Source organism: Zingiber officinale, chromosome 8B (genome assembly GCF_018446385.1).
Source record: "Zingiber officinale cultivar Zhangliang chromosome 8B, Zo_v1.1, whole genome shotgun sequence".
NCBI lineage: Eukaryota > Viridiplantae > Streptophyta > Magnoliopsida > Zingiberales > Zingiberaceae > Zingiber > Zingiber officinale.
This window is the reverse complement of record NC_056001.1, coordinates 52,476,792-52,502,325: the sequence shown is the minus strand read 5'-3', so window position 1 is coordinate 52,502,325 and position 25,534 is coordinate 52,476,792. Positions and strand designations below refer to the sequence as shown.

The 25,534-nt window shown below is 37.7% G+C and overlaps 5 protein-coding genes and 1 pseudogene across 12 annotated transcripts; 3 read left to right on the top strand and 3 right to left on the bottom strand.

The window, feature by feature from the left end:
• The first annotated feature begins 897 nt into the window (after positions 1–897).
• Positions 898–4,333, top strand: LOC122016818 (ycf49-like protein). Of its 8 annotated transcripts, none has more exons than XR_006121196.1 (6): positions 898–1,240; positions 1,314–1,392; positions 1,674–1,742; positions 2,101–2,232; positions 2,464–2,508; positions 3,041–4,333. XR_006121196.1 is itself a non-coding variant. In XM_042574228.1 (5 exons), the coding sequence occupies exons 1-4, from the start codon at positions 939–941 to the stop codon at positions 2,206–2,208; spliced, it is 558 nt and encodes a 185-aa protein (XP_042430162.1). In that variant the 5' UTR covers positions 898–938; the 3' UTR covers positions 2,209–2,232; positions 3,041–4,333. The 8 variants fall into 8 exon arrangements, 3 of the variants coding, with proteins under 3 accessions (XP_042430162.1, XP_042430163.1, XP_042430161.1); XR_006121195.1 differs by having other exon boundaries at positions 2,345–2,508; XR_006121194.1 differs by having other exon boundaries at positions 2,341–2,508.
• On the bottom strand, positions 3,117–3,561 carry LOC122013819 (bZIP transcription factor 29-like). Its single transcript, XM_042570044.1, has 2 exons — positions 3,323–3,561; positions 3,117–3,255 (listed from the first exon to the last, which is right to left on the bottom strand). Exons 1-2 carry the CDS (start codon positions 3,559–3,561, stop codon positions 3,117–3,119), a joined length of 378 nt encoding a protein of 125 aa, XP_042425978.1.
• Positions 4,334–12,483: 8,150 nt separating the features above from the next.
• LOC122015039 (pentatricopeptide repeat-containing protein At1g60770-like) lies at positions 12,484–16,669 on the top strand. The gene is made up of 2 exons (XM_042571678.1): positions 12,484–12,826; positions 14,922–16,669. The coding sequence occupies exons 1-2, from the start codon at positions 12,608–12,610 to the stop codon at positions 16,164–16,166; spliced, it is 1,464 nt and encodes a 487-aa protein (XP_042427612.1). The 5' UTR covers positions 12,484–12,607; the 3' UTR covers positions 16,167–16,669.
• A 258-nt stretch (positions 16,670–16,927) lies between these two features.
• On the bottom strand, positions 16,928–18,501 carry LOC122015040 (annotated as a pseudogene).
• Positions 18,502–19,654: 1,153 nt separating this feature from the next.
• On the bottom strand, positions 19,655–21,745 carry LOC122017208 (protein IQ-DOMAIN 18-like). The gene is made up of 5 exons (XM_042574763.1): positions 21,609–21,745; positions 21,278–21,532; positions 20,909–21,184; positions 20,699–20,836; positions 19,655–20,625 (listed from the first exon to the last, which is right to left on the bottom strand). The coding sequence occupies exons 1-5, from the start codon at positions 21,732–21,734 to the stop codon at positions 19,840–19,842; spliced, it is 1,581 nt and encodes a 526-aa protein (XP_042430697.1). The 5' UTR covers positions 21,735–21,745; the 3' UTR covers positions 19,655–19,839.
• Positions 21,746–23,667: 1,922 nt separating this feature from the next.
• On the top strand, positions 23,668–24,337 carry LOC122016497. The gene has a single exon (XM_042573817.1). It carries the CDS (start codon positions 23,812–23,814, stop codon positions 24,148–24,150), a length of 339 nt encoding a protein of 112 aa, XP_042429751.1. The 5' UTR covers positions 23,668–23,811; the 3' UTR covers positions 24,151–24,337.
• The last annotated feature ends 1,197 nt before the right edge of the window (positions 24,338–25,534 follow it).

The following is a 25,534-nucleotide window of genomic DNA, read 5'->3' as shown; positions in this document are numbered from 1 at the left end:
GTGTATGACTGTCATAATTAAAATTAATAAATTATACATAACTTTCAATAATATATAAAGATTAATATTTAATTATATAGATTAAATAAGATTAAGTAATATAAAATATATATTTTCATCATTCGAACAATATATAATAATTACTATCTCTATTTCTTTCTAAATTTAAAATTTTAGATCCGTCTATGTCCACGATTATATAAGATTATGTGAAAATATATGAAGATATACTTTTCTTTTCTTATACGAAAGTAAATTTTCTTCATCTAGGTCTTTTACTTTTTCATGTATACACGTGAGTCTCACATTTCAGTTCATCACTAACTTAATCGTCAAAAACGATAACACCGACAAGCTTTACTTTACAGGACATCGAGAGCGAACGCACCGATAAATCGACATCAACCACAAATCTGAGTGAGTGATAAAGGGCACCATCACTGGATGTTTCAATATTTTTTTATCCTTTTATGTATATTTTTGTACGCCATTGATCTAACTAATTAATAATTAAATAGCCGATCCCAAAGACATGTAATTATTTCCACATCAATTCAACATAATTTTTTCCTCTTAGTATTATCCAAAAAAAAATATCAAAAACACAAGCGCTTTATTGTCTCTTATAATTTTTTTCACATTTAATTTTAATCAGGGTTAAGTGTTATTTTTTAAATAGCAAAATGTTAAGGGATAGAAAATAGAGGGAGTTAAAGGTATTTTTCCCTTATTTTAATTGTATGATAAATTTAGTAAAATTTGTTTACCAAATATGAATCCTATGCTTTGGGCTCATAATTTCGTTAATGGGCCTTGGTCCTCAAATTTGGGCCAGATTGGCCCAAATGTGTTTTCGCTAATTTACTCGACGTACCCTTTCGGCTATATCCCATATCGCAACCAACGGCTCGCGAAGCAGCAGCGAGTGAGCTACGACAATGGCCGCCGCAATCTACTTAGCTTCCTCTAAACCTTCTTCCTCTCCTCCATGTCTTCCTCTCCCACGCCGTCCCTCCTCGCCTCCTCCTTCCTCGACGCTTCTTCTTTCTGGACGAGGCGATCGCCGGGGAACGGTGGCGGTGCTGCTGGCTGGGGGAGTCGCAGCCCTCGCCGCCGCGGCGTCAGCTCAGGCTTTGCCGGTCGGATCTCCCGCGATCGATGCGCTTTCTTCTCTCCAGGAGCCCGAGAACGCGCTGTCCCTGCCCACCTGGGCGATCCACGTCTCCAGCGTCATCGAATGGTACGATTCTCCTCAGATCCCATTTTGTTGATCTTGATTGCTGATAGTTTTTTGCAATATCTTTTGTTGGAAGGGTCACTGCGATGGCATTGGTGTGGGAATACGGGGAGAAGTCCGGGCTCCAGACTTGGAAAGGTCTCTGCTGGGGAATGGTGAGCTAACAATCTTGGTTTTTTTGCTCACGCTGTTCTTGGAAAATTGAGAACTTTTTACCTTTCTTCATTTCATCCACTTATTTCACCAAACAACTTGATGAACGATATATTTATATCATAATTGTGCCAACATGTTTAGATGATACAAAAATTGTGAACATCTAGCATGATCCTGTTTAATACGAATTGGTGGCTAGGTGAAGAAGCTTTTTAACTATATAATTTATTTCATATTTCAAGTTGAAGAAGCTCTGAGTTGATTTATGTCTGCTATCTAGGTTCCACTTCTTGGAGGAGCATTTTGTGCATGTACATGGCATTTCTTTTATAACTCAGAGTCTCTTGAGGTATGGTTAGACATGATCTAACTTTTTCAGTTTAGCATTCCATAAGATCTAACTTATGCTGCTTCATCTACTGTTTAATATGCGCTCAAACAGAAATCATCTCTAATTACTAGTTGTGTGATATGACAGGCCCAAATCTGCAATTATAATGCAAAGAATTTACTTTATGGCATTGGTCAGCAAATTTTTACTTCATGTCTTCAAACACCTTGCCCAGTTAATGATAATAGAAGCTAAATATATTATAAGATTCATGCCAACACAGATGTCATTCAAACCTATTCTCGATATTTTGACACAAAAGCTGATTAGGAAGCCTGGCCTCACCTGAGCCCTGATCAGTTTCATCTCGTTGCAGGTATTGGTAGCTCTTCAGTCAGCATTGACAGTTCTTGGCAACATGACGATGTGTTTTGCTGCATATCGAATATATAAAGCATCCCAAGAAGGCTCAACGAGCTCCTAAGTTGAGTCCATGAGTCGAAGAAAGGTAATGACTAGTGGCCATACTGTACTGTTTGTTATTATGCTTGTGATTCCCCTAGTTATCATTATATTTTCAATGTTTAAAATATATTTAAGATGTGTTTTCTTAAAGTTAGGGTCTCAAGATTGAAATATTTGCTATGAAATTCATCATTTTGTGCTGATCGACACACGAAATAGATTTGGGTCTCAAGATGATGCAAATGCATGATTTCCAGCTGACCTTGAATTGCAGCTTGCACGAGCTACGACCTTGAGTTGTACACCTTTGCCAAAACATGTAAGCAACCAACTCAAACACTAATGCTAAAGCGTTCATTGAATTTGCATGAAGAAGAATAAAACGATGAGACATCTTCATAACGCATTCATTCTTAGTTTCCTCCATCACTACACCTCAAGAGTCTTGCTCAAGTTCAACATTCATCTGTTGTTCTAGCTGCTGCAATTGCAGCAGATGGAGATGATTAGATTGGAGAATTCAGCCGCATTTGTAGTGTCTCTGAGAGTCAATGGCTCTGGGATTTTTCAGTCGTTGCACCTCTGCATTTAGTGCTTCATTAATGGCTGCAAATATGACAAGGAGAGTGCTACAAATATTATACTAATGAAAAAGATTTCTAAAAATTTAAAGAAGGAAAATACCATCTCTTAATTTCGCCTGCTGTTCCATGCCTTTAAGACAAATCCTAAGCTCATTGTTCTGACATTTCAGTGCTGTTATTCCTCTCTGGTCAAGGAGTTGTTCTTAATTTCGCCTGCTGTTCCATGCCTTTAAGACAAATCCTAAGCTCATTGTTCTGACATTTCAGTGCTGTTATTCCTGTCTGGTCAAGGAGTTGTTCATGAGCCATGAAATAATCAACATAACAATCAGCCAATATGAACTCATGCCTGCAGCGTGTTCAATTGCTCAGATAGTATAGTTGCTTCAGTCTGCAACGCTTGCAACTTGTTCTCTAATTCTGAGATGAACCTCAGCTTCTTCTCCTTCGATCGAGCTGCTGATTGCCTGTTCGCCAAAATCCTGATGGAGATTCAACAGCCGTTTGAGATTTCCTGAAAATTGAGAAGAACAAAAGTTGGAAAAGCACCTCTTGATTCTCTTTGAATCTGTTTCTGCCATTTCTACGAGCTTCTTGTTCGCCAGAATCTTCTTCATCTCGGTGCTGTTGAACTCCGAACTTGAGGTGTTGGTCATGGTGTCCTGGAGCTTTCCTATAAGACTCTCCATGGAAAGGCTACGGAAGTGATTCGTGGTTGCGGAGCCGCTCTTGTTGCCCTCCTTGATACCATCGCCATTTGCAGCGGTGCCGTCGGCCGTGGTGATCATCCTCCTTGGAAAGGATTAATCTGCAGCTATCCAAATCGTCAGGCTTCTCCTCTGTTGCCGACCCGTCGAGTGGGTCGAAATAGTCCAAGTTCATATAGGCATTGAAGAGATCATTGGCGGCGTTGCTAATCGCCTACGGGCTGCTCTCCGTTTCAGCTTCTGGCTTCACTTTTCCCTCCACAAGGACTGGCGAGGAAGAAGAGAGGCGATGAGTCTTGTCCCGAGGCATGCCATCCGAGGCGGCGGCACCGGCACCGGCAGTGGTAAAGGAGGGATGGGGCAGGGAATCGTGGCACAGGTAATCGAGGGGCTGCGAGAAGTGGAAGTGGGCGGAGGTAGGAGACAGAGATCGAACCGAAGCGGTCGATGCAGATGGAGAGGATGTAATGCCGAGCCGGGTAAAGCTGATGGGCACAAACTGGTGAAAGAACGTCGCACCGGCAGAGGGAACGGCGGCTGAGGATGACAGAGATGAGATCGCCGGCAAGGGCTCGAGCCCGTCGTATTTCGGCAGGAATTCGATGACCGTGATTCTTTTCTAGGTTCATATTTTTACTGAGGTTATAGTTTCAACCGGGACACCGGGACAGACGATCAGAAGTCATCCCAGCTCGACACTGGACACCTTGGCCATCCACCACCGGCGGCTTTCCGATAGGAATATGAATCGAAAAAGGAATTACAATCAATAACGGTTACAATTAAAATCATGGAATATTATAGGAATGCTATAAAGGATTTATTCCCGTTTACCCTCAGCGCATTCTACTCACTTTTTCTATTTAACCTTACACTTGCCTCCCAAGTTCCAATTGGGGCCCAAGGGTGTATTGTATTGGGTGAGTAAATGAATCTATAATCATACTTTTACGGTCTGGTCCATAGTTGAAGCGGGGCCAGCTTTGGATTCAAATTGGAATTATTAGTTACCGGGGTATTTTAATTAATTTTTAAAAGTAAAGGGGCGTTTTTATATGTAAACTTTGCCGATATATTTTGTAATGATTCGATTGACTTGATTTCCTTTTATCGCAGTCACGAGGCAGAGAGAGAATATACGGACGCCTACAATATAGAAAGGATTGATCAGCTCGATATTTCAGATCGAACAAACTCACCCTGATTAAGTCGATCCCCTGATTAAGTCGATCCTACCTTTAGAGTAGTATTTAGTCTAAGTTATTATGTATAATTTTAATTATATGATTAAAAATAAAAAATTTTATTTTAAAATTAATAATAATAAATTTATTTATTTAAAAATTTTAATGAATAATTTAGTTTAATATTTTATTATATTATTTTTAGTTATAAAATCAATCACACACAATAATAATAATATTAGGGGGTGTTTGGTTAAATGATGAGAATGACTATGGATATGAGTTTGATAGTATGATGGAATGATGGAATGAGAATAGGAATGAAAATTAAACCCATCAAGTTATATGGATTTGGTTGATTCCTATAAATCTGATAATCATTCCCAAAATGTGATTCCCAAACCCACAATCCAAACACTATCTTTTACTGTCATTCTATTCCCTCATTCCTAAACTCATCAACCAAACACCCCTTAATATTATTATTATTATTAATTTTTAAATTTTATGTTTTTTTATATTTTTTTTACTTTTCCTATTTCCTATTTTTCTCTTTACTTTTACGTTTTTTATTTTTTTATTTTTCTTTTATATGTTTTAAAGTTTTTTTTCCCATTTTTTTATGTTTTTTATTTTTTTACATTTTTATGTTTTTTTTACAGTCTTCTTTTTTTTTTTTACATTTTTTTCATATTTTTCCCTTATCAGAGGAGGGTATTTTTGATAAAAAAAAATTATTATCTCCGGAATCCAAAAAAATTTTAGTTTTATGAGATTTTTCGATTTTGGATTATATGCCCCTTTTTCTGACATGTCGGGTATGGAACATTACTTGAAAATCATCAATTACTTAAATCAAATAATATTAGATGAATAATTAGGGTGCGTTATGTGTTTTTTATTTTTTTCATTTTGTTATTATTTTTATTTTTTTATTTGTTGACATTATTTATTTTTCCCCATTTTTTTATTTGTTGACATTTTTTATTTTTAAGTTTTTAAAAATTCTTTTACTTTTTTTTAATGTTTTTTACATGTTTCTATTTTTCTATTTTTTTACGTTTTTTTGTTTTATAATTTTTTTTATGTTTTTTCTATTTTTTATTTTTTTTTATGGTTTTTATTTTTTTACTTTTTTTTAAATTTTTTCCTTTTTAAAAAAAAAAATATGTTTTTTTTTTCGTTTTTTATATATATTTTTATTTTTTTAAATGTTTTTTCTATTTTTCTATTTTTTTACGTTTTTTTGTTTTATAATTTTTTTTTATGTTTTTTCTATTTTTTTTTTTATGGTTTTTAATTTTTTTTACGTTTTTTATTTTTTTACTTTTTAAAAAAAAATTCCTTTTTTAAAAAAAATTATGTTTTTTTTCGTTTTTTATATATTTTTTTATTTTTTAAATGTTTTTTCTATTTTTTACATTTTTTCCTTTTTATTTTTTATTTTTTAGATTTTTTATTTTTTTTTCTTTTTCTTTACATTTTTTATTATCCGAGGATATTTTAGGTAAAAAAAATCGTTAACTCTAGAATTAATAAAATCTCAATTTTTTGAGATGTTCCGATTCTAAGTTACATGTCCCTTTTGCTGACGTATGAATAAAATATTACTTGAGAATTATCGATTACCTAAATTAAATAGAGTTTTTGTTGATAATCTTAAATAGATAATCAAGATTATCAAGATAATTTCCAACCAAACATACCTTTATGATTATCAAAAATAATCTCTAAACTAAACGCACCCTAAGTATTGTGTGCAGTTGTATACAGTAATTTTTTTTATTTTTATTTTTTTTATAATTATGCTAATAAGATTTTGGTATTAAGTATAAAAAAATTAAAATAAACAAAAATTAAATACACACCGGGTGTTTAGAATTTGATGATGGTATACCAAAATTTATATATATATATAACAATGCTATCCTAAATATTTTAGACTGTACATCTAAAAAAAATCAGTTTGAAATGTTTTTTTTACTGTAAGTTAATCTTAAATTATAAAGATAAAATATTATTGACATAGTCCGAACTTAAAAAATTTATAAAAAAACAAATATAAAAAAACTTAAAAAAAAATGTTAGTGACCTGCACAGTCACAGACTCACAGGATCGAATTAAACGTCAAAATAAATGAAAGTGATCAGGATCAGAAGTTTAAAAATCAAGTTGATGGAGTTCTTCTGCCAATGGTCGCCCTCCTCTCTCACTTCCTATATATATTATTATTAGGGCATCTATTTGTAAACGTCTTATAAAAATTTATGTTACGTCATATTAATGTCACATTAAAAATTAAAAATCTCACTATTTTTAAAAACCTCAATGGACATACAGTAGGATCAAGAGTGAGAATATAGATCTTCTTTATATATATTTTTTATATCCCAAGATTTTGAGATAGATTTATAAAAAATTATAAATTCCACCTATGCAATAGGTGATGAGGTTTATAGTATAAACCCTGTATGATAAATCCCAATTACATATGCTCTTATCATAGTGCTCAGAGCCCGAGATGGAACGCACATTCCCATGATTTCCCATCAATAGCGAATTGTCGATTGGATGAGCGCTCGGCTCTCGATTAGAGATCGCAACTACAATAACTCGGAGATTAGAAGGAAAAAAACGACAATTTAGAAGCAGAAAGTGGTGAAATCGCAGGGGTCGGAGGCTCACCGGAGCTACTGTCGGAGGTCTGTCGTGGAGGATGGGGACACTTCGCCACCATCGACGCTGTCATTGTAGCAGGACGACACGTTGGAGCGGTAGTCGCCGACGAATCGCCCCCGCCACACTCTTGAAGCTTGAGCTCCGCAGGCTCTGTGAGTACGGGTTCGACATCTGGAATGAAAGCCTCTTCTTGGCGGTGGACCCAACCGATCCACGATTGTGTTCCCGCGTCCCGTGCCGCTGCCGAGGCACGCTCTGCAATTGCACCCGTACCTTCGCTGACTCCATCGCCACCATGTAGTTCGGCACCACCACTACCTAGTGTTGCTATCCAAGTGTACCATCCTGGTAGTCTTAGTGAGTAAAGTCAAGCAATGGAAGCCACAGTGAGTGAAGTCAGACAACCCTAGGGGAGGTAAACTTAGGTAATGAGAATTTTTAGAAGAGTAAACTCTAAGCATGTGTGACCACGGTCGATCGGACTAGCGAATTCTTAATACTGCTAACACTGGTTTACTTTACTATTTTATATATATTGTGCTAACTCAGTGTTGCAAATAAGTCTTAGTTAATTAGATTGATCAGACACTAAGTATGACCAGAAAAAGTCCAAACAGGTCTGTAGGACCAAATGTTTAGTATGTAAAGGTCAGGTAAACAACTGGAGAAGAGAGATCCAGTGAGGACGAGCCCGAGCGTTACTGTAGGGGTCGATCCAACTTAGATCCATTTTGGAAGTCTAAGTTGAGGTCATGACTAGATCCTGGTCTTGGTGAGATAGGATCTAAGTCATAATAAATTTATTTTATTATCGTGCTAACTTTGTTTTATAGGTTATATTTTATTTTGTGGACTAAATGTATATATATAAAGAGAGAGATGATACCCTACATACCCTTATCCTGCACACTCCTAGATGACCCTCACAGATCTAGGTGCTCGGGAGCACTCCCGGGTGTCCGAATCGCAGAAGGTCACATAGGAGTGTGCAGGATAAAGGTGTGCAGACTAACATTTTCATATATATATATATATATATATATATATATATAATAGAGAGTGAGAACTCTACTACCTTGCACACTCATTCGATGCACACTTCTAGGCGACCCTCACAAGTCCAAGCGCTAGGATGCACCTCCGGGTAGCCCAAATCACTTTTAAGAATTAGGGCACTCGAGGATGCAGTCGGATGCCTGGGAGATTCAAATTGGCGTGCTGCGATGGCTACAGAATTTGATGCTCTTCTTCGTAATGCAACTTGGAGCTTAGTCCCTCGTACCCCATCTATGAATATTGTGGGCTCTAAATGGGTTTACCGAATTAAGTATCGTGCAGATGGTTCTATTGATATTTTTAGTTCAGTCATCAAAATTATAACTATCAGATTGCTACTATCTATAGTTGTAAGTTTCAATTGGTCAATTCGCTAATTAGATGTTTCCAATACTTTCCTTCATGGACACTTTGAAGAAACTGTTTATATGGAGCAACCTCCTGGATTCATCCACCTACAACTTTCAACACATGTGTGTCAACTTCAGATGTCTATATATGGTCTTCGATAAGCACCTCGTGCATGGTTTCATCGTCTATCTACCCGACTTCATACTCAGGGATTTTCTGACTAAAAAACAGACTCTTCCCTATTTTACAAATGTAATGAGAAATTTTCAATATTTGTTCTGATTTATGTGGATGATATATTAATAACTGGTAGTGATCCAAACGACATTACTACTTTACTACATCTTCTCCGTCAAGAGTTTCATATTCGAGATCTTGGCAATGCTCGTTTTTTCCTTGGCATAGTGTTTCTCTCACATTCTGAAGGTTGTCTTCTCTCTCAGAGCAAATACATTACTAGGCTTCTACAACGAGCTAAAATGGATGATGCACGTCTTATCTCCACACCAATCATTGAGGGTGGTTTCACTGCACCTTCATCCTTCTCTTCTATGTCTGACCCCCAGATCTACCGTAGTATTGTTGGTGCTCTATAATATGTCACAATTACATGACCCTATATTGCTTTCGTTGTGAATCGTGTCTGTCAATTTATGTATGCTCCTACTGAACATCATTAGGAAGGTGTTAGAATTCTTCGATATCTCAAAGACACTATTCTACATTGTCTTCTTTTATATCGTCAATCTTTACGAGAGTTGATTGCCTACAATGATGCAAATTGGGTTAGATCTCTCGAAGATAGACATTCTACTAATGGATATGTTATATTTCTTAGGCGAAATCTTGTTTCTTGGATTTCAAAGAAGCAACCTATAGTCTCTCGCTCGAATACTGAAGCTGAATATAAAGCTATCGCTAACGCAACTTCAGAAATTATTTGGTTACAATCTCTTCTTTCAGAATTACATTTTTTTTCCAACTACTACGCCTAAAATATGGTGTAATAATATTAGAGCAACTTATCTTGTGGCAAATCCTGTTTTTCATGCTCATACCAAGCATGTAGAGATTGATTTTCATTTTGTTCGTGAGCGTGTGGCAACTCGACAACTTTCAGTTTCTTATATCTACGGAAGATCAAATTGCTGATATATTTACTAAGTCATTATCTAGACAACGTTTCACCAAGTTAGCACTCAAACTGAACGTTCAGACACTCCCATTGAGTTTGTCAAGGGGTAATGACAATAATGGAAATAATCTCTAATTGATTTCAATCAATTGAGATTTATTATATTTGACACACAATCAAGATCGACATGAATCAAATGGGAAAAATAATATTTCCAAGTCTATTATATTACTATGTTTATAATTATTATGATTATATGCCTTATTTAATCTTTCCATTATTGTTTTAGACAATTTGTATAAATAAGCCTATTGGCTTTAGTAATAAGATTATCAAAAAAATTTATATTATTTCTTTCTTCTATTTATTAATTTTAACATGAGGATCAACGAGAAGTGTGCACCGGATGAATGTGCAGACTAAAAAAATTATGTATATATATATGTCCGTGCCCGCTTGAGGCACTTGTAATTGATCCAATGGCTTAGAGCGTTATTTTTTTTAGCATTATTCTTTTTTGTGTTTTTTATTTTTAATTCCTTAAATCATAAATCTTAAATATTATACCTCAAATTCTGAATCATAAACCCTAAAAAAAAATTAAGCACCTTAAATACTATACCATAAAAACTAAACCCTAAGGGTGCGTTTGGTTCAGGGTTATTCTTGATAACCTTAGTTATCCATCCAAGGTTATCAACAAAAACCTTGTTTGGTTTAGGTATTTGATGATTCCCAAGTAATGTTCCATGCCCGACACGTCAGCAAAAGGGTCATGCAGCCCGGAATCGGAAAACCTCATAAAACTAAGGTTTTTGTTGATTCCGGGGTTAATGAATTTTTTTTACCAAAAATACCCTCCGATAAGAAAAAACATGAAAAAAAGAGAAAAAATATAAAAAAATGTAAAAAAATAAAAAAATATTTTAAAAATTTAAAAATTTAATTTTTTAAAAAATAAATAATTAAAAAAATAAAAAAATAAAAATTTAAAAAATAAAAAATAAAAATTTTAAAAAATAAAATAAAAATTTTAAAAATGTTAAAAAATAAAAAAAATTATAAAAATTTAAATTTAAAAATTTTAAAAAATAAAATAAAAATTTTAAAAATGTTAAAAAATTTAAAAAATTATAAAAATTTAAAAATTTAATTTTTTTTTTAAATTTTAAAAAAATTAAAAATTTAAAAAATCTATAAAAATTTTAAAATAAAAAATAAAATAAATAAATTAAAATTCAAAAAATATAAAAAAATAAAAAAAATATAAATATAAATAATATAAAAATATAAAAACATTAAAAAATAAAAAAACACATAAAAAAGTAAAAAAATATACAGGAAAAAGAAAAGTAAAAAAATATTAATAAATAAATAAATAAATAAATAATAATAATAATAAATAATAATAATAATAATAATAATATGTATAGTTGGTTTTGTAACCGAGGGTAATACGGTAAAATATTAAACTAGGGTATTCATTAAAACCTTCAAACAAACAAGTTTTTGTTACATTACCTAAGTTGAACCAAACAACATTAGGTTATGTTTTATTCCCTATAACCTTGGTTATGTGATTACCTGGTAATCACATAATCAAGGTTATACATGATGACTTGAACCAAACGCACCCTAAATCTCAAACCTTAAATCATAAACCCAAACCTTAACAAAATAAAATAAAATAAAATTAAGCACCCTAAATACAATATACTATACCTCGTAAGCATCTAATTTTTTTTTATTTTAAATATTTTTTAACTTGAACACTATAGCATAATCCCTGTACCCTAAAGATAAAATTTAATTGACTTAACTATAAGTTAAAAAAAAATAAAGATAACAATAGAGGTGTCTTCAAGAGATCTTTAATTTTTTAATTCATATATTTAATTTTTTGAATTGACTAATCTGACCAGCTCGATCCGCTGAAGTACCACTGATAACTAGGATAAATCAAGAAATGCTCCTGAAAAACCATCCAAATAATCGTCATTGACATGCATGTCATTGTAGAGAAACTCACTAACAATGCGCTTCAATTAAAATTCAAACCTTAAACTTCTTAATTATTTTATTAAAAGACTCCATTAGGTCATTGTCCCGGAACATAGAACATATCAGATCCTGCATGCATCGTGATGTTGGTGGTTATTAAGGATCGTATCATGACTTATTTATTTACCTATTGAAGTTCATCAACCCACCTATAATTACGCCCCAATAAATATTATATATTCATAAATTTAAAAACTAATGTAAAACTTCTCTAATTTAAAGATCGAATATTCTTATCACTAATTTAAAAATTAAAATTTTAAAAATGATCGACCGAATAATAATTTGTATTTATAATTTAGAAATTGATATATCAAAAATTGTTTTTATCATAGAAATCAAATGATATATTTCGATAAATAAATATCCACGCATAGATTTTTAAATTCATATGCTTATAGATAAATAAAGCAAGTAATTCATTCTTTTTTTTAATGAAATAAATAGAAGAAAAAAATCTATTATATAAATTTTTTCATAATTTTTTATTTTCGACCTCCAATTAGGTTTAGAGGGAAAGCGGAATCTTTTTTTTACTGTCGACCCAATCTCCAGCAAATAAACCAAAAAAACCCTAAAACCGTCGGCGGCGGAGAGAGACTTGAGGTTGGAGCGTGGAGGAGAGAGACTCGCGGCGGAGAGAGACTTGAGTGGGAGTCGATGGCGTTGGCGCCGAAGACGAGAGAGTTAGCGAAGCGATCAGGTAAGTTCCTAGAGGAGGCGCTCTACAGGCGCCTCTTCCGGGAGGGCAACTCCCCCATGACCGTGCGGAATAAGCTCGAGGAGTTCCTCAAGAGCCACAAGCGCGTCCATAAATGGGAGGTTGGCGCCGCCATCCGCAGGTTGCGTGATCACAAGCTGTTCCGCCCCGCCCTCAAGGTACCTATCTAACCTCTCTCTCTTTCTCTTGGATAGAAATTGTTCCTGGGACGAAATAAAGGAAGGATCCTGCTTGATTGGTCATGGAAATTGTTTTTGAAATACTCTCAGTTCCTGCCTATCGACGTGCTCGATATAATCCGTGAACTTGGTTGCAAATCTTTTGGGTAATCCAACTCATTCTGTTGTTCCTGAGCTGATCAAATATCATGTCGAATTTGGTGAATTGCCTGGTTGGTTTTGAAAGTCCATTACAGTTCTATCAATCGTGGAGCTTTCTCTTGATTACTCAAGGAACCAGCAAATTTTATGCTTCGCCTGATTTGAGATAGAAGTAAACATGATTTTCTATCTTCAGGTTTCAGATCATGATTTATGCCAACAATATGATATAAGACTATACATGTGAGCTGAACTATTTTGTTTAGTTATATATGTTTGTAATTATATCACCAACTTGGATACTTCAATTACATGATTAACAGTCATGACTGATGCTTTTGGATGATATTATGAGTCAATGTTAACAACTACATCTGCTGAAAAGATTTTTTTGATTGGTTTAAGTGTTATACGAAATTCTGTGTGAGACTTTCAGCCTATTTATGATACAAAGATAGACTTGCTATCTCTTGATTAAGATTTACAGTGGCACTAATTATCGAGAATGAGCTATAGACATTTCTTAGGTTTAGAGCAAACTAGACTTGTACATACATGAAGCAGGATCATGTATTCAAGAAAAAACCTTGAGAACGAGGACTAAATTGGCTGTAGAAAAAGTAGATTTGCAATTACTCAAGCATGTGTAAGTTAAATTCATAGAAATAACTCAAAATCTCATGAAAGATGGATCAGAAAATCTGGATATGGAAAGAAAGGAAGCTATCAAAATATTTAGTGGAAGATGATTGCTGAAGAGTAAAGCGAGAAAGATTCACATCTTGGCAGTCTGTGATTTACACCAAGGTCAATTGCATCTCAGCTCTAGATCTAGGTCCGTCAATCTTAAAAATTACTCACAGAAAGAAATCAAACCATGTCATGTGTATATGTAAGCTAGGATCGGCAGTCGTCCTAAACTCAGCAAGGAACCAATGAAGACTGATCGCATATATAGAAAACTAGAATCAGTTACTAGCAATTACAAACCAAATACGACATAACTTAGACATGGACTTGATGACACTCTTCCTAAAAGTAGGTCTTTGATATGCTTGACTCCATTGGAGGTCACCTGATGTAAGCATTGTGGCATATCATTGATTCATGACCTATTTAGATTTACGATCTGAATCGCAAAGATCATGATAATGCCCTGATTCCCATTACTTACAGGTCTAAGGTTCCAATTGGGTGAATTTAGTCAACTTATGAAATTTTAGTAATTGACTTGGCCTTTTTTTTCCAATGAGATTCGAAATTGCTTTATATATAAAATTAAAATTTCAATCAGGTGCTACTTTTGCAACAAGGAAAAAAAAAATCTGAACCTTCTGTTGTTTGCTTTGGGTTTAGAAGAAGTTGAAGAGGATGAAGTTCCATTACATATCAGATTTTGTTTTTCAAATGTTCTAAATTAGAGGGCGTGCGTGTTTTGGTAGTCTCACAGTTATAAATCCTGCTTGAAGTTAACACTCATCTATTTGTTTGCTCAATGAACTCATATGGTTATCTGAGATCACTTTGAAACCAATGAAAATGGTGATAAATGAATGATGTCAAAGTATGAAGCAATGATTAAAACCTGATTACATGTTTAGGTCGTAAGCATGCCTTTTTGTATGCTAAATGAATCTAAAGAGTTGACTATTTCTCAGGTCATCAATATGTCTTCTATATGTTGCATGACAACTGATATGCTTGCATGTTATAATTGATGGAGTACGCTTTAGAATTCAGACGCAGATACTACCAGCTTACTTAACACATTAACTTATTCAACACATGCACAAATTGCCGTATCAGTAACTAGTAAGGCTAAACAAACACCAACTTCTCTTTGTGTTTGTGAATTTACTATATTTCAGCTTAGTTTCCTTGTTTTTCCTATCTCATAACAAGAACTTGCTGACCCCCGTTGATACCATTTCAGCTATCAGAGGTCATGTCTAAAAGAGGAATGAATTTGACAGTGAGTGATCAAGCAATTCATCTCGATCTTGTTGCTAAGGCAAGAGGAATTTCTTCAGCCGAAGAGTACTTTGTCAATCTTCCAGATGACTCTAAAAATCATCTCACATATGGTGCGCTCCTCAACTGCTACTGCAAAGAACTGCTATCTGAGAAGGCAGAAGCTCTCATGGACAAAATGAAGGAATTGGGGTTTGCTTCAAGCCCCATGGCCTATAACAGCTTGATGACCCTGTACTCTAAAACTGACCAGCAAGGAAAGATTTCAAGCATCATTCAAGAGATGAAAGCCAATGATGTAACGCCGGATTGTTTCACTTACAATATCTGGATGCGGTCTTTTGCTGCCATGAAAGATATCCCTGAGGTTGAGCGGGTTATAGAAGAGATGAAGAGAGATGGGCGAGTTGAGGCTGATTGGACAACTTACAGTAATCTCGCTTCAATTTATGTTGATGCTGGCATGTTTCAGAAAGCAGAGGATGCTCTGAAGGAGCTAGAAAAGATGAACACGACTCATGATGCTGTTGCCTATCAATTCCTCATCACTCTGTATGGCCGCACGGGCAACCTTGTGGAAGTGCATCGAGTATGGCGAGCGATGAAGGTGGCACGTCCGAAGATGGTAAACATGAGCTATCTGAATATGATCCAGGCATTGGTCAATCTGAAGGATCTATCTGGCGCTGAGGAATGTTTCAAAGAATGGGATAACAAGCACGCATCATATGATATCCGAATTGCTAACGTATTGATCAAAGCTTATATCGATGAAGGAATGCTAGATAAAGCCAACGATTTCAAGAAACATGCAAAGGAGCGTGGTGGAAGACTCAATCCTAAAACATGGGAGATCTTTATGAATTACCATCTTAAGAATGAGGACATAAAAAAGGCACACTGGTGCGCTGACCGTGCAATTAAGAAGGGTAGAAGCCTAGGCAGAATTTGGGTTCCTCCTAGTGAGGCCATTACTGCCATAATGGCGTACTTTGAGAAAATGAAGGATGTTTCAGCTGCTGAGGAATTCATTGAGCTTCTACAGAAGGTACAAAAGAACCTAGGACCGGAGGTGTTTGAAAGCCTCATAAGAACATACGCGAATGCCGGGATGAAGAGCCCAGGTATTCGGCGACGCTTGAAGATGGAGAATGTGGTTGTAAGTTCCGATACGGAGAAATTGCTTGACTCAATCAGCAATGAGTAAGGGAATAATTGTCAATGTGGCCGCTTAATTCGAACTTATTACTTGCTTGTGGTTTCTTTCTGCATTGGATTTCAAATAACCATGAGCATCTCTCGACTGTTGAAAGAAACATGACTCGTGCATTTGCCTTTCAAGTTTAGTTGTCTACACGTACATTTTGAGTCAGATGCCATTCGAACCTATTCTGGATATTTTGGCAACAGAAGTTGATTAGGAAGTCTGGCCTCACCTGAGCCCTGATCAGTTTCCACGCTTTGCAGGTATTGGTAACTCTTCAGTCAGCATTGACAGCTCTTGGCAACATAACGATGTGTTTTGTTGCATATCGAATATATAAAGCATCCTAATAAGACTCAACGAGCTCCTAAGTTGAGTCCATGATAAGGGGAAAGGTAATGACTAGTGGCCATACTGTATGTTTAAAATATAATTAAGATGTGTTTGCTTAAAGTTAGGATCTGAAAATTGAAATGTTTGCTCTATGAAATTCATCATTTTGTGCTGATCGACATGCTAAATAGATTTGGTTCTCAAGATGATGCTAATGCATGGTTTCCAGCCGGCCTTGAGTTGCAGGTCACACGAGCTATGATGTGCTTGCCTTAGTCTTGAGGCATAAGTAAATAAGCAACCTGACCAGAGCTTGCATGCATCGCAGGGTCATGCAAGCAACCAAATAGTGCTAAAGCATTCATTGAATTTGCATGAAGAAGAATAAAAACATTCATCTGCAATTGCAGTCTTGCTCAAGTTCAACATTCATCTGTTGTTTGTAGCTGCTACAATTGCAACTGATGGAGATGATTAGATTAGAGAATTCATCCGTATTTGTAGTACTCTTTGAGAGTCAATGACTCAGGGATTTTTCTGCATTTTTCAGTCATTGGACCTCTGCATTTAGTGCTTCATTGATGGCTACAAATATGACCAGGAGAGTGCCACAAATATTACACTAATGAAAAAGATAAAAATCAAAATAACGAAAGAAAATACCATCTCTTAATTTCGCCTGGTGTTCCATGCCTTTAAGACAAATCCTAAGTTCATTGTTCTGACATTTCAGTGCTGTTATTCCTCTCTGGTCAAAGAGTTCATAAGCCATGAAGTAATTACCATGACAATCAGCCAATATGAACTCATAGCTGCAACGAGTTCAATTGCTCAGATACTATAGATGCTTCAGTCTGCAAAGCTTGCACCTTGTTCTCCAATTCTGAGATGTACCTCAGCTTCTTCTCCTTCGATCGAGCTGCTGCTGATTGCCTGTTCGCCAATATCCTGATGGAGATTCAGCAGCCGTTTGAGATTTTATGAAAATTGAGAAGAATCAAAAGTCGGAATTTTGGAGAAGGAAAAGCACCTCTTGACTCTCTTTGGATCTGTTTCTGCCATTTCTGCGAGCTTCTTGTACGCCAGAATCTTCTTCATCTCGGCGCTGTTGAACTCCGAGCTTGAGGTGTTGTTGGTCATGGCGTCCTGAAGCTTTCCTATGAGACTGTCCATGAAAAGGCTTCCGAAATGATTCGCGGTTGCGGCGCCGCTCTTGTTACCTTCCCTGATCCTCCTCTGAAGGATTAACCTGCCGCTGCCCAAATTTTCGGGCTTCTCCTCCGTCGCCGACACGTTGAGCGCGTCAAAACAGTCCCAAGTTCATGTAGGCATTGAAGAGATCATCGGCGTCGTCGCCAATCCCCTCCGTGCTGCTCTCCGTTTAAGCCTCTGGTTTCACTTTCGCCGCCGCAAGGACTGGCGGGGAAGAAAAGAGGCGATGTGTCTTGCCCTGAGGCAGGCCATCCGAGGCGGCAGCGTCGGCAGTGGCAAAGGCTGGAAGGGGCTGCGAGAGGGGTTGAGCGTGGAAGATGGCGGAGGCGGGAGACAGAGATCAAACTGAAGCGGCAGATGCAGACGGAGAGGGCGGCGCAATGCCGGGTCTCACAAAGCTGATGGGCACAAACTGGTGAAAGAACGCCGCGCTGGCAGAGGGAACGACCGAGGACGCCAGAGACGAGGTCGCCGACAAGTAGTCAAGCCGCTTCATCGTCGCGAAGGTAAATGGCAATCAGAATACGATAAACAAACAAACGGAAATGGTATCGTCGTCGAGGCGTTCGACGCCGGAGTAGCACTTGCCGTGGCTTCTTCGGGACGCCGTGCGACGACAAGTTAACTTCTCTGGGACGACGCGTGAATTTAAGAGGTGTCATTTCATTCCGCTTCCAATTATCGAAGGGTGTTAGCCTCACTGTATTCTACCCACTGTTTTATCTAACCCTACACTTGCCTCCAAAGTAGGAGCCAATTGGGGCCCAGACGTGTATTATTGTGGGTGAGAATAAAGAACGATCCTAGTCAATCAGAAAAATATCAAATTGGATAGAGTATTTTTAGATTTAGATTGGGTTCATATTGAAAAATTTTCAGATTAATTTTTGTTTTATCTGATGGAAGTGGGTTCATCTGAATTTAGGTTTTAATATATTTTTAGAGTAAATTAAATTTTATTTTAAAAATTAATATATTTATATATATATTAATATTAATGTTTACTGTAATAATGATGAAATATTGAGATAAAAATGAATAATTATAGTGAAAATATAAAAAAAAGGTTTTGAATTGATTTATTAGGGTCGGGTTTGGATTCATCAGGTTTAAGGGTTTCATATTGTATTCAAGTGTATGTCAGGTTTAAGTTGAGAATTTTTTTTAAAAAAAAAATCTGACATGATCCATCCAAATTAACACTCCGATTAATCGACCTATCCAATATTTATTTTATTTCTCCTTCTAGTTGATTCTTATATTAAATCTGTCAATCAATAATTTTATGATTGTTTAATATTTCATGTGAAATTTAACTCAATTGAAAATGAAAATTACTATTTTTAATATATTTTGTTAAATTAATATTAGAGTATAAATATAATTAAAAAATTATTATTTTTAATATGACGGTGGACTAGACTAATATGTATTTCATATCATTTCATATATCATATTGAAAATAATAATTTTAAAACATAAATTAAATTTTTTTAATCTACTATACTGTAATAATCCATTTAGTTGGGTAAAAATAAAATTGAATACTTGATTTTAAGTATATGATTTGAATATTTTAAAAATTTAACTATGTGGTTTATTAATTCGCCGATCATAATTTTTAAAATTAAAGGTGCATTTTTATATGTAACTTTTGCCGAATGTATTTTGTAATGATTTGATTGAATTGATTCCGTTTGCTCGAAAAATAAAAAATACAAAGCACAGAGAAAGAATATGCGGACGCACACAGTAAGAAAGTATTGATCATAGAAATCGATACTTGATACTTCAAGTCGAACAAGCTCAGTCAAAATAAATGAAAGTGATCAGGATCAGCAGTTTAAAAATTAATAAAAATCAAGTCGATGGAGTTCTTCTACCAATGGTCGCCCTCCTCTCTCACTTCCTAGATATTATTATTATTATCGTAGTGCTCAGAGCCGGAGATGGAACACACATTCCCATGATTTCATATCAATGGCGAATTGCCGATTGAAGGAGCGATCGGCGCCCTCCGGTTAAGATCGCAACTACAGCAACTGAGAGATTAGAAGGAAAAAAACAAAGCGGCAATTTTGAAGCAGAAAGTGGCGAAATCGCAATTGCCGGAGGATCACCGGAGCCCCCATCACCGGAGCCACCGCCGGAGGATCACCGGAGCCATCGCCGGGGACACTTCGCGGCCGAAGACGCTGTCGTTACAGGAGGACGACACGTTGGAGTGGTAGTCGCCGGCGAACTGCCCCGCCGCGCTCTTGAAGCTCGGGCTCCGCAGGCTCTGTGAGTACGGGGCCGGAGCCGGGAAGGAAAGCCGCTTCTTAGCGGCGGACCCGGCCGATCCACAGTCGCGCTCCGGCATCGCGTGCCGCTGCCGAGGCGCGCTCTGCGACCGCACCCGCGCCTTCGCCGACTCCGTCGCCGCCATGTAGTTCGGCACCGCCACTGCCTGGTGTTGCTGCGCAGGCGCGCCACCCTGGTAGTGCTGGTGCTGGTGCTGGTGCTGGTAATAGCTGGGCGTCTCCACTGTAACGTAGAAGCTCCGTTCCTCCCTGCCGCAGCGAGGACTGGCTGAGCGAACTTGCAAAGGCCGCGTCTTGGACAGCGATGGCGTGACAGGCGAGTGGTGGTGCGCGCGGTGGAGAGGCGAGCGAGGATGCTGCGGCACCGGCGGAGACTTGCGGAGGTTGTTGGCCGGGGCGGAGCAATAGGCAAAAGGGCGAGCAGCGTCGATCTCCAGCGTCTTGATAGGATCCCGTTTGTCTGTGGAGGTTCTCGCCGCCCTGCTACTGACTCTGTTATCAAAAGAGGATCTCGACGCGATCCGCCGGTCCTTCCACGCCTCCCGATCCTCCCCCACCGACTCCGCCTCGCCGTCCTTCTCCGACTCCCCAGCGTTACGATCCGATCTCCACAGCTTTTTCAAGAGACATTTGATTATTGATATGTACAGAACAGAGACGAAGCGATCAGATCCCAGATCTGCTTACTTGATGAGAGAAGGCGTACGAGAGCGCCCGCTCTCGTTTCAGCGCCACCTCCTTCCGGAGTTGCAACATGGCCTCGATCTCCTCAACGGTTCTCGGCCGGTCGTCCCAATCGTCAGCGAAGCTGCTCCCTTCCCTCGACTGCGATGCTAAGAATTAGGGCAAAGCAAGGAATGTGATTCGGAGCAACAAGGGTTGGATCTAGGTTTTAACCATGGATCGCCTCTCGGCGAGGTCTTGAACGAATTTGGAGTCCCACAGAGAGGTGTCGCAGCTGAAGGAGGATTTGTTGCTACCGTGGGAGATGGCGGAGGCCGCCGCCGCCGACTCATGTGCGAGCCGCATTCGCTGGTCTCGGACCCTGGCCTGAACCCTGACCAGAGCTTGCATGCATCGCAGGGTCATGTTCGCCTGCTTCCGGACGTTGTGCCCCCTCACCAACGCCTGCAGCTTCACCAGCCCCTTCAACGCCCGGAGCGCCCTCCTCGCCTTCGCCAGCGAATTTCAAATCCAAAAACCATTTCAGATGCAGGCGCACCAGGTGTTCGCTTTAATGCCCAAAAGAAGACGACGTGTTCGTACCAGATAACCTCGAAAAGCTGTTTGGATGAAGACGGCGGCGGCGGCGTAGCGCTCCTTGACGAAGCTGTCTGCCGACGGCCGGATGAGACGCACCACCTCCGCCGTCGCCGCCGAGGCCACAGCCAAAGCAATGGCGTGCCTCTGCTCCGCCGTCCCCACCACCGGAACCGCCGCCCTCGCTGACTGCTTCTCGTCCGCCGTCCTCGTCGACGACGACGGCTTCCGGAATAACCATCTCCGCTTCTCCCGCTTGTGCTACCGGAAGCACCAAGTCAAAGCCCAAGCAAGGCGGCATTTCTAGGAGAGAAGTTAAAAAACAAAAAAAACAAACCTTTTCTTCCTCCTCTTGCTCCGGCGCCTCATCTCTTTGCCTCGAGGCCTTCTTCTCCTCCTTGGACGGTGATCTAAACGCGCGCTTGACCGCCGTCAACCACGAGCCGCTCCCCTTCTTCCCCATTGGAGCGCATCCACAACAAAAAGCAGAGCACGTACAGCAAATCTGGAACAACAACACTCTGCCCTATCCACCCGTAGAACAAGAGTAGGCGCGCGAGAGAGAGGGAGAAGCAGAGGAGGAAGAAGTGTCTGACTTTTAGCTCGTCGATCGGGTCGGTGGACTCGATTAACGAAGCGAGACAGAGGTGTGTGTCTGCTACGGGGCCACAAAGTAACCATTGCCATTTGCCACGGTAATCCACGAGGAAGATGAACTAAATTATTATTATAATTTAATTAAATATGCCATGCCAGGAGTAAATTAAATACCCAAATACTATGAGTTTCAGATTTTTGACTGATATATTATAAGGACGCGAACTATTAGCATTTATTTATATCAATATTTTATTAGTATTATATTATACCAACTAGGGGATTTAACCGATACAATTAAAATAAAATAATTAATTCTTTAATGTTATAACAGCTACGTGGCTTTAATGACAGTATTGAAAATAAAAATATTCCTAAAATATTATTATCATTTTTAATTGATACTAAAGTATGAAGAATCCCATTTAAGTCGATTAATTTTGACGATTATTGGTTCGATTTTATAAATATGTATAATGAGACAGCTCATCAATACAGTCTCTTACATCAATCCTCTATTAAAATAATTTATTATTAATTCGCCTAGAATTTTATTTCTAGATGTCTACAAAATCAAGCTAGGCATCATTATTCTGGAACTTAAAATATTAATTTTTACCTTCCGTACAAACATGGCTTGATTGCAGTGAAGAAGACGATTGATGAATCCATGGAGCAGGGCGTCGGTAGGTGATGCCAATGACGAGGGAGGCGTGCGATCAGGCGCGAAAAAAAAGGAGTTAGTGTACGTACGAAAGGGAAAGAGCAGATGGATGAACCTTTACGCTTGTGCCAGAGCGAGGCCAGCGAAGAAGAGAGAAGAGCTGAGCTGAGCTGAGCTGCTGAGGCGAGGTCACAAGCAACGAAGCAGGTGGTGAATTGATGAATTTAATGATCAACTCAAGTAAACGGAAGGTTGAAGCAGACAACTCTAGTTAAGCGGACCGATCGTCCCAATTCGATATTACGTGATTGAACATGTAACATACCAAGTTTGCAAAATTTCACTTTGCCCCTTTATTTTTTTAGCTTTTCCATTCGAACCCCATTAAGTAGCAGTTAATTACCACGAGAAGTCAAAATATTGGCCAACGACTTACGAATTATGATCATCTTTTGGTTTGACTTTCATCTTTTGGTAAATTTTAATCTTTTATTTTTCATGATTGCCTATAATAATAGATTTAAAATAGTAGTCGATATTAATTAGTCTAATTAATCACCATTATATTTATAAGCAGCTTGTCCTTGAATACCAATTGTTAAAAAAAACGTTTCCGATAATTAAATGCCCACAAATTTATGATTAAGCAATTAAATAGCACTGGATTAGTAAACCACGTCTCGCGTAATACAATTATTTTCATTAAAATTAAATACGACAAATGAAATTTGTTTAGTAAACGTCTTCCTTAATTATGAGCAATAATTAATGAAACAATTACAAAATCACGCAAATGTCGCATGCGGGTGAGGAGTCGTTCGTTGATGACGAAGCATCTGACGTGGCGCAATGACTTTTGTTTATCCAAAATGACACGCGTGCGTTCCTTTCGTTTGACGGACCCGTCGACTCACGATCCCTTTCACTATTATTATTTATTTATTTATTTATTATTGCTTATTATTATTATTGGCGGGGTGCAAAAATATAATTAACATAAATTATAGGGTTACGTAACTGCATCTGGATCGGACGGTGACGCTGCTCGAGAAGCCGAGCTACGGCCGATCTCGAGCGTCGAGAGGAGTGAGGTAGAAATAAAGCGAAAGCGAGAAAAAAAGCAAAAGCTGCTATTTTCCTCTTCCTTCAAATCCCGATCCATTGAATCGACTCCCCTCTCCTTGATTCAAATTCACCCCCTTCTTCCTCGAATCGCCGATCGAATGCGCGAAATTTCGATTCGGTGATCGGTTTCGAGGCGGCGGAGAGAGCGGATCGGATGGAGACGGCGGCGTGCGTGGCGAAGCCCGTGGTGGTGTTCGGGGCGGCGGAGTACATGTTCAGGTGGGAGCAGCAGGAGGAGTACATGGAGCGGCGGCGGCTCTATCTGCGGAGCTACCACTTCTCGCGGAATCGGCCGGCGGGGGAGCGGGCGCGGGGGACACTGCTCCGGGTGCGCCGCCTCGTGTGGGTGCGACTCCGGGAGGCGCGGCGCTTGCCGAGGATCCTCTGGGCGAAGCTCCGCCGCGCCCTGGCCTCGCTGAGCGCCGGCCGCAGACGGAGGAACCACCACGGCCAGTTCCATCTGCTTCCGCACCGCCGCGCCTTTAAACAGTAACCCCCCACCTGGTAATTACAGTCTGACGACTCAACTTCGATTAGGTTTTCAGATTAGTGCTTTTTATGGGTTTTTTTTTTTTTTTGTCTTCTGATCTTGTGCGTTTCGTGAACTGAAATTGCTGCTGTGTTCTTGTGTGATTTCATTGAAATATAGTTTGGCGCATCTTCGACATGTTTATGGATTAGTTGCTTTGTTCTTTTTAATGATTTAAAATCGTTACTCTGTTCTTGTGCGCTCTCATTGAAATCGAAGAATTTCTAGTCCAAGTTGCCTTGCTGCTGCTCTCCTATCTTAAAAGACGTGCTTTTGACATTTGGTCGTTGGAAAAAGGGAAAAGAAACAACAGCAGAAGCTTCTGTTTTTTTTGTTTTCTTACGCAGATTAATTCTGAGATAATCGATTCGGTCCATCAAAACATTTTTAGATTTATCGTTTATTAATTCATTAAATCTGAACCTCGTTTGTTAAATATTTGAGAAACAATTGCCCGGGGAAGCAGAAGCTTCTTTGGAAATGACAACCGGAAGCTTCTTTAAACAGGAACAATTATACATGCATTGCATGTCTAATGATGAGAGACAAAATAAATAAAAATTTAAAAAAACCAATGGCAATTTATCTTTTCCTTCTTAATTTTAGTTTTTTTTTTTTTTACTAAAGCGCACAATTAATTTTCAAAACACTCTTCTCGTCTATTTCATCCCTAAATTAAAGTAAACATAATAAATTTCTTATTTAAACAACCCGAGATCCTCTGGTCCAAGATCCTTGGATCAATCTTGGATCTTTTATTGGATGGGTGAACTGTACCTCACCTATTAAATAGGTGGAGTCCAGTTCATCCCACTAATGAACATGTAAGGCGGGTCTATTCTGATCTAGAAGATTCTGAACTAGAGGATCTGACATCATGGAATAGAATAATTTTTTTTTTTAATTATTTCATCATATAGTTTCGCATAATTTTTTTTAAAAAAATACGTTTATTAAATTCATGATACTCACTGAAATGGATACATATTTTTATTCTTTATTTTAGAGTTTAATAAAATATAAAGGAAAAAAATTGAAATATATATATATTTTTTATTTTTTTAATATTTAATTACAAGAAAATAAGGAAAAGTTATATAAAATTATCACTTAAATATAAAAGTACGACCTTAAAATTTATGTAAAATTAATATTATTTATTCTGAATAACTTTTTAAATTTATTTATATAAAACTCAATTTTATTCTAGATCGACAAAGTTCCATTCATAATGGTCCTCTAAATTTATCAATATTTTTATTTTAACTTTTAGAACCTTAATAAAAATTATAAAATTATAAAGGAACGTTAATAAAAGTTTTAAAAAAAAAATAAAAAATAGCTAATT

What these genes read in the sequence shown, in the direction of transcription:
- LOC122016497 (XM_042573817.1), top strand. Translation starts at nt 23,812, where the DNA reads ATGGAGACGGCGGCGTGCGTGGCGAAGCCCGTGGTGGTGTTCGGGGCG.
- LOC122013819 (XM_042570044.1), bottom strand. Translation starts at nt 3,561, where the DNA reads ATGATCACCACGGCCGACGGCACCGCTGCAAATGGCGATGGTATCAAG. An exon ending in GATTCAAAGAGAATCAAGAG is followed by an intron (nt 3,256 to 3,322) that starts GTGCTTTTCCAA and finishes AATCTCCATCAG; the next exon opens with GATTTTGGCGAACAGGCAAT.
- LOC122016818 (XM_042574228.1), top strand. Translation starts at nt 939, where the DNA reads ATGGCCGCCGCAATCTACTTAGCTTCCTCTAAACCTTCTTCCTCTCCT. An exon ending in GTCTCCAGCGTCATCGAATG is followed by an intron (nt 1,241 to 1,313) that starts GTACGATTCTCC and finishes TTTTGTTGGAAG; the next exon opens with GGTCACTGCGATGGCATTGG. An exon ending in AAGGTCTCTGCTGGGGAATG is followed by an intron (nt 1,393 to 1,673) that starts GTGAGCTAACAA and finishes TCTGCTATCTAG; the next exon opens with GTTCCACTTCTTGGAGGAGC.
- LOC122015039 (XM_042571678.1), top strand. Translation starts at nt 12,608, where the DNA reads ATGGCGTTGGCGCCGAAGACGAGAGAGTTAGCGAAGCGATCAGGTAAG. An exon ending in TGTTCCGCCCCGCCCTCAAG is followed by an intron (nt 12,827 to 14,921) that starts GTACCTATCTAA and finishes ATACCATTTCAG; the next exon opens with CTATCAGAGGTCATGTCTAA.
- LOC122017208 (XM_042574763.1), bottom strand. Translation starts at nt 21,734, where the DNA reads ATGGGGAAGAAGGGGAGCGGCTCGTGGTTGACGGCGGTCAAGCGCGCG. An exon ending in AGCAAGAGGAGGAAGAAAAG is followed by an intron (nt 21,533 to 21,608) that starts GTTTGTTTTTTT and finishes TGCTTCCGGTAG; the next exon opens with CACAAGCGGGAGAAGCGGAG. An exon ending in CGTACGCCTTCTCTCATCAA is followed by an intron (nt 20,626 to 20,698) that starts GTAAGCAGATCT and finishes CTCTTGAAAAAG; the next exon opens with CTGTGGAGATCGGATCGTAA.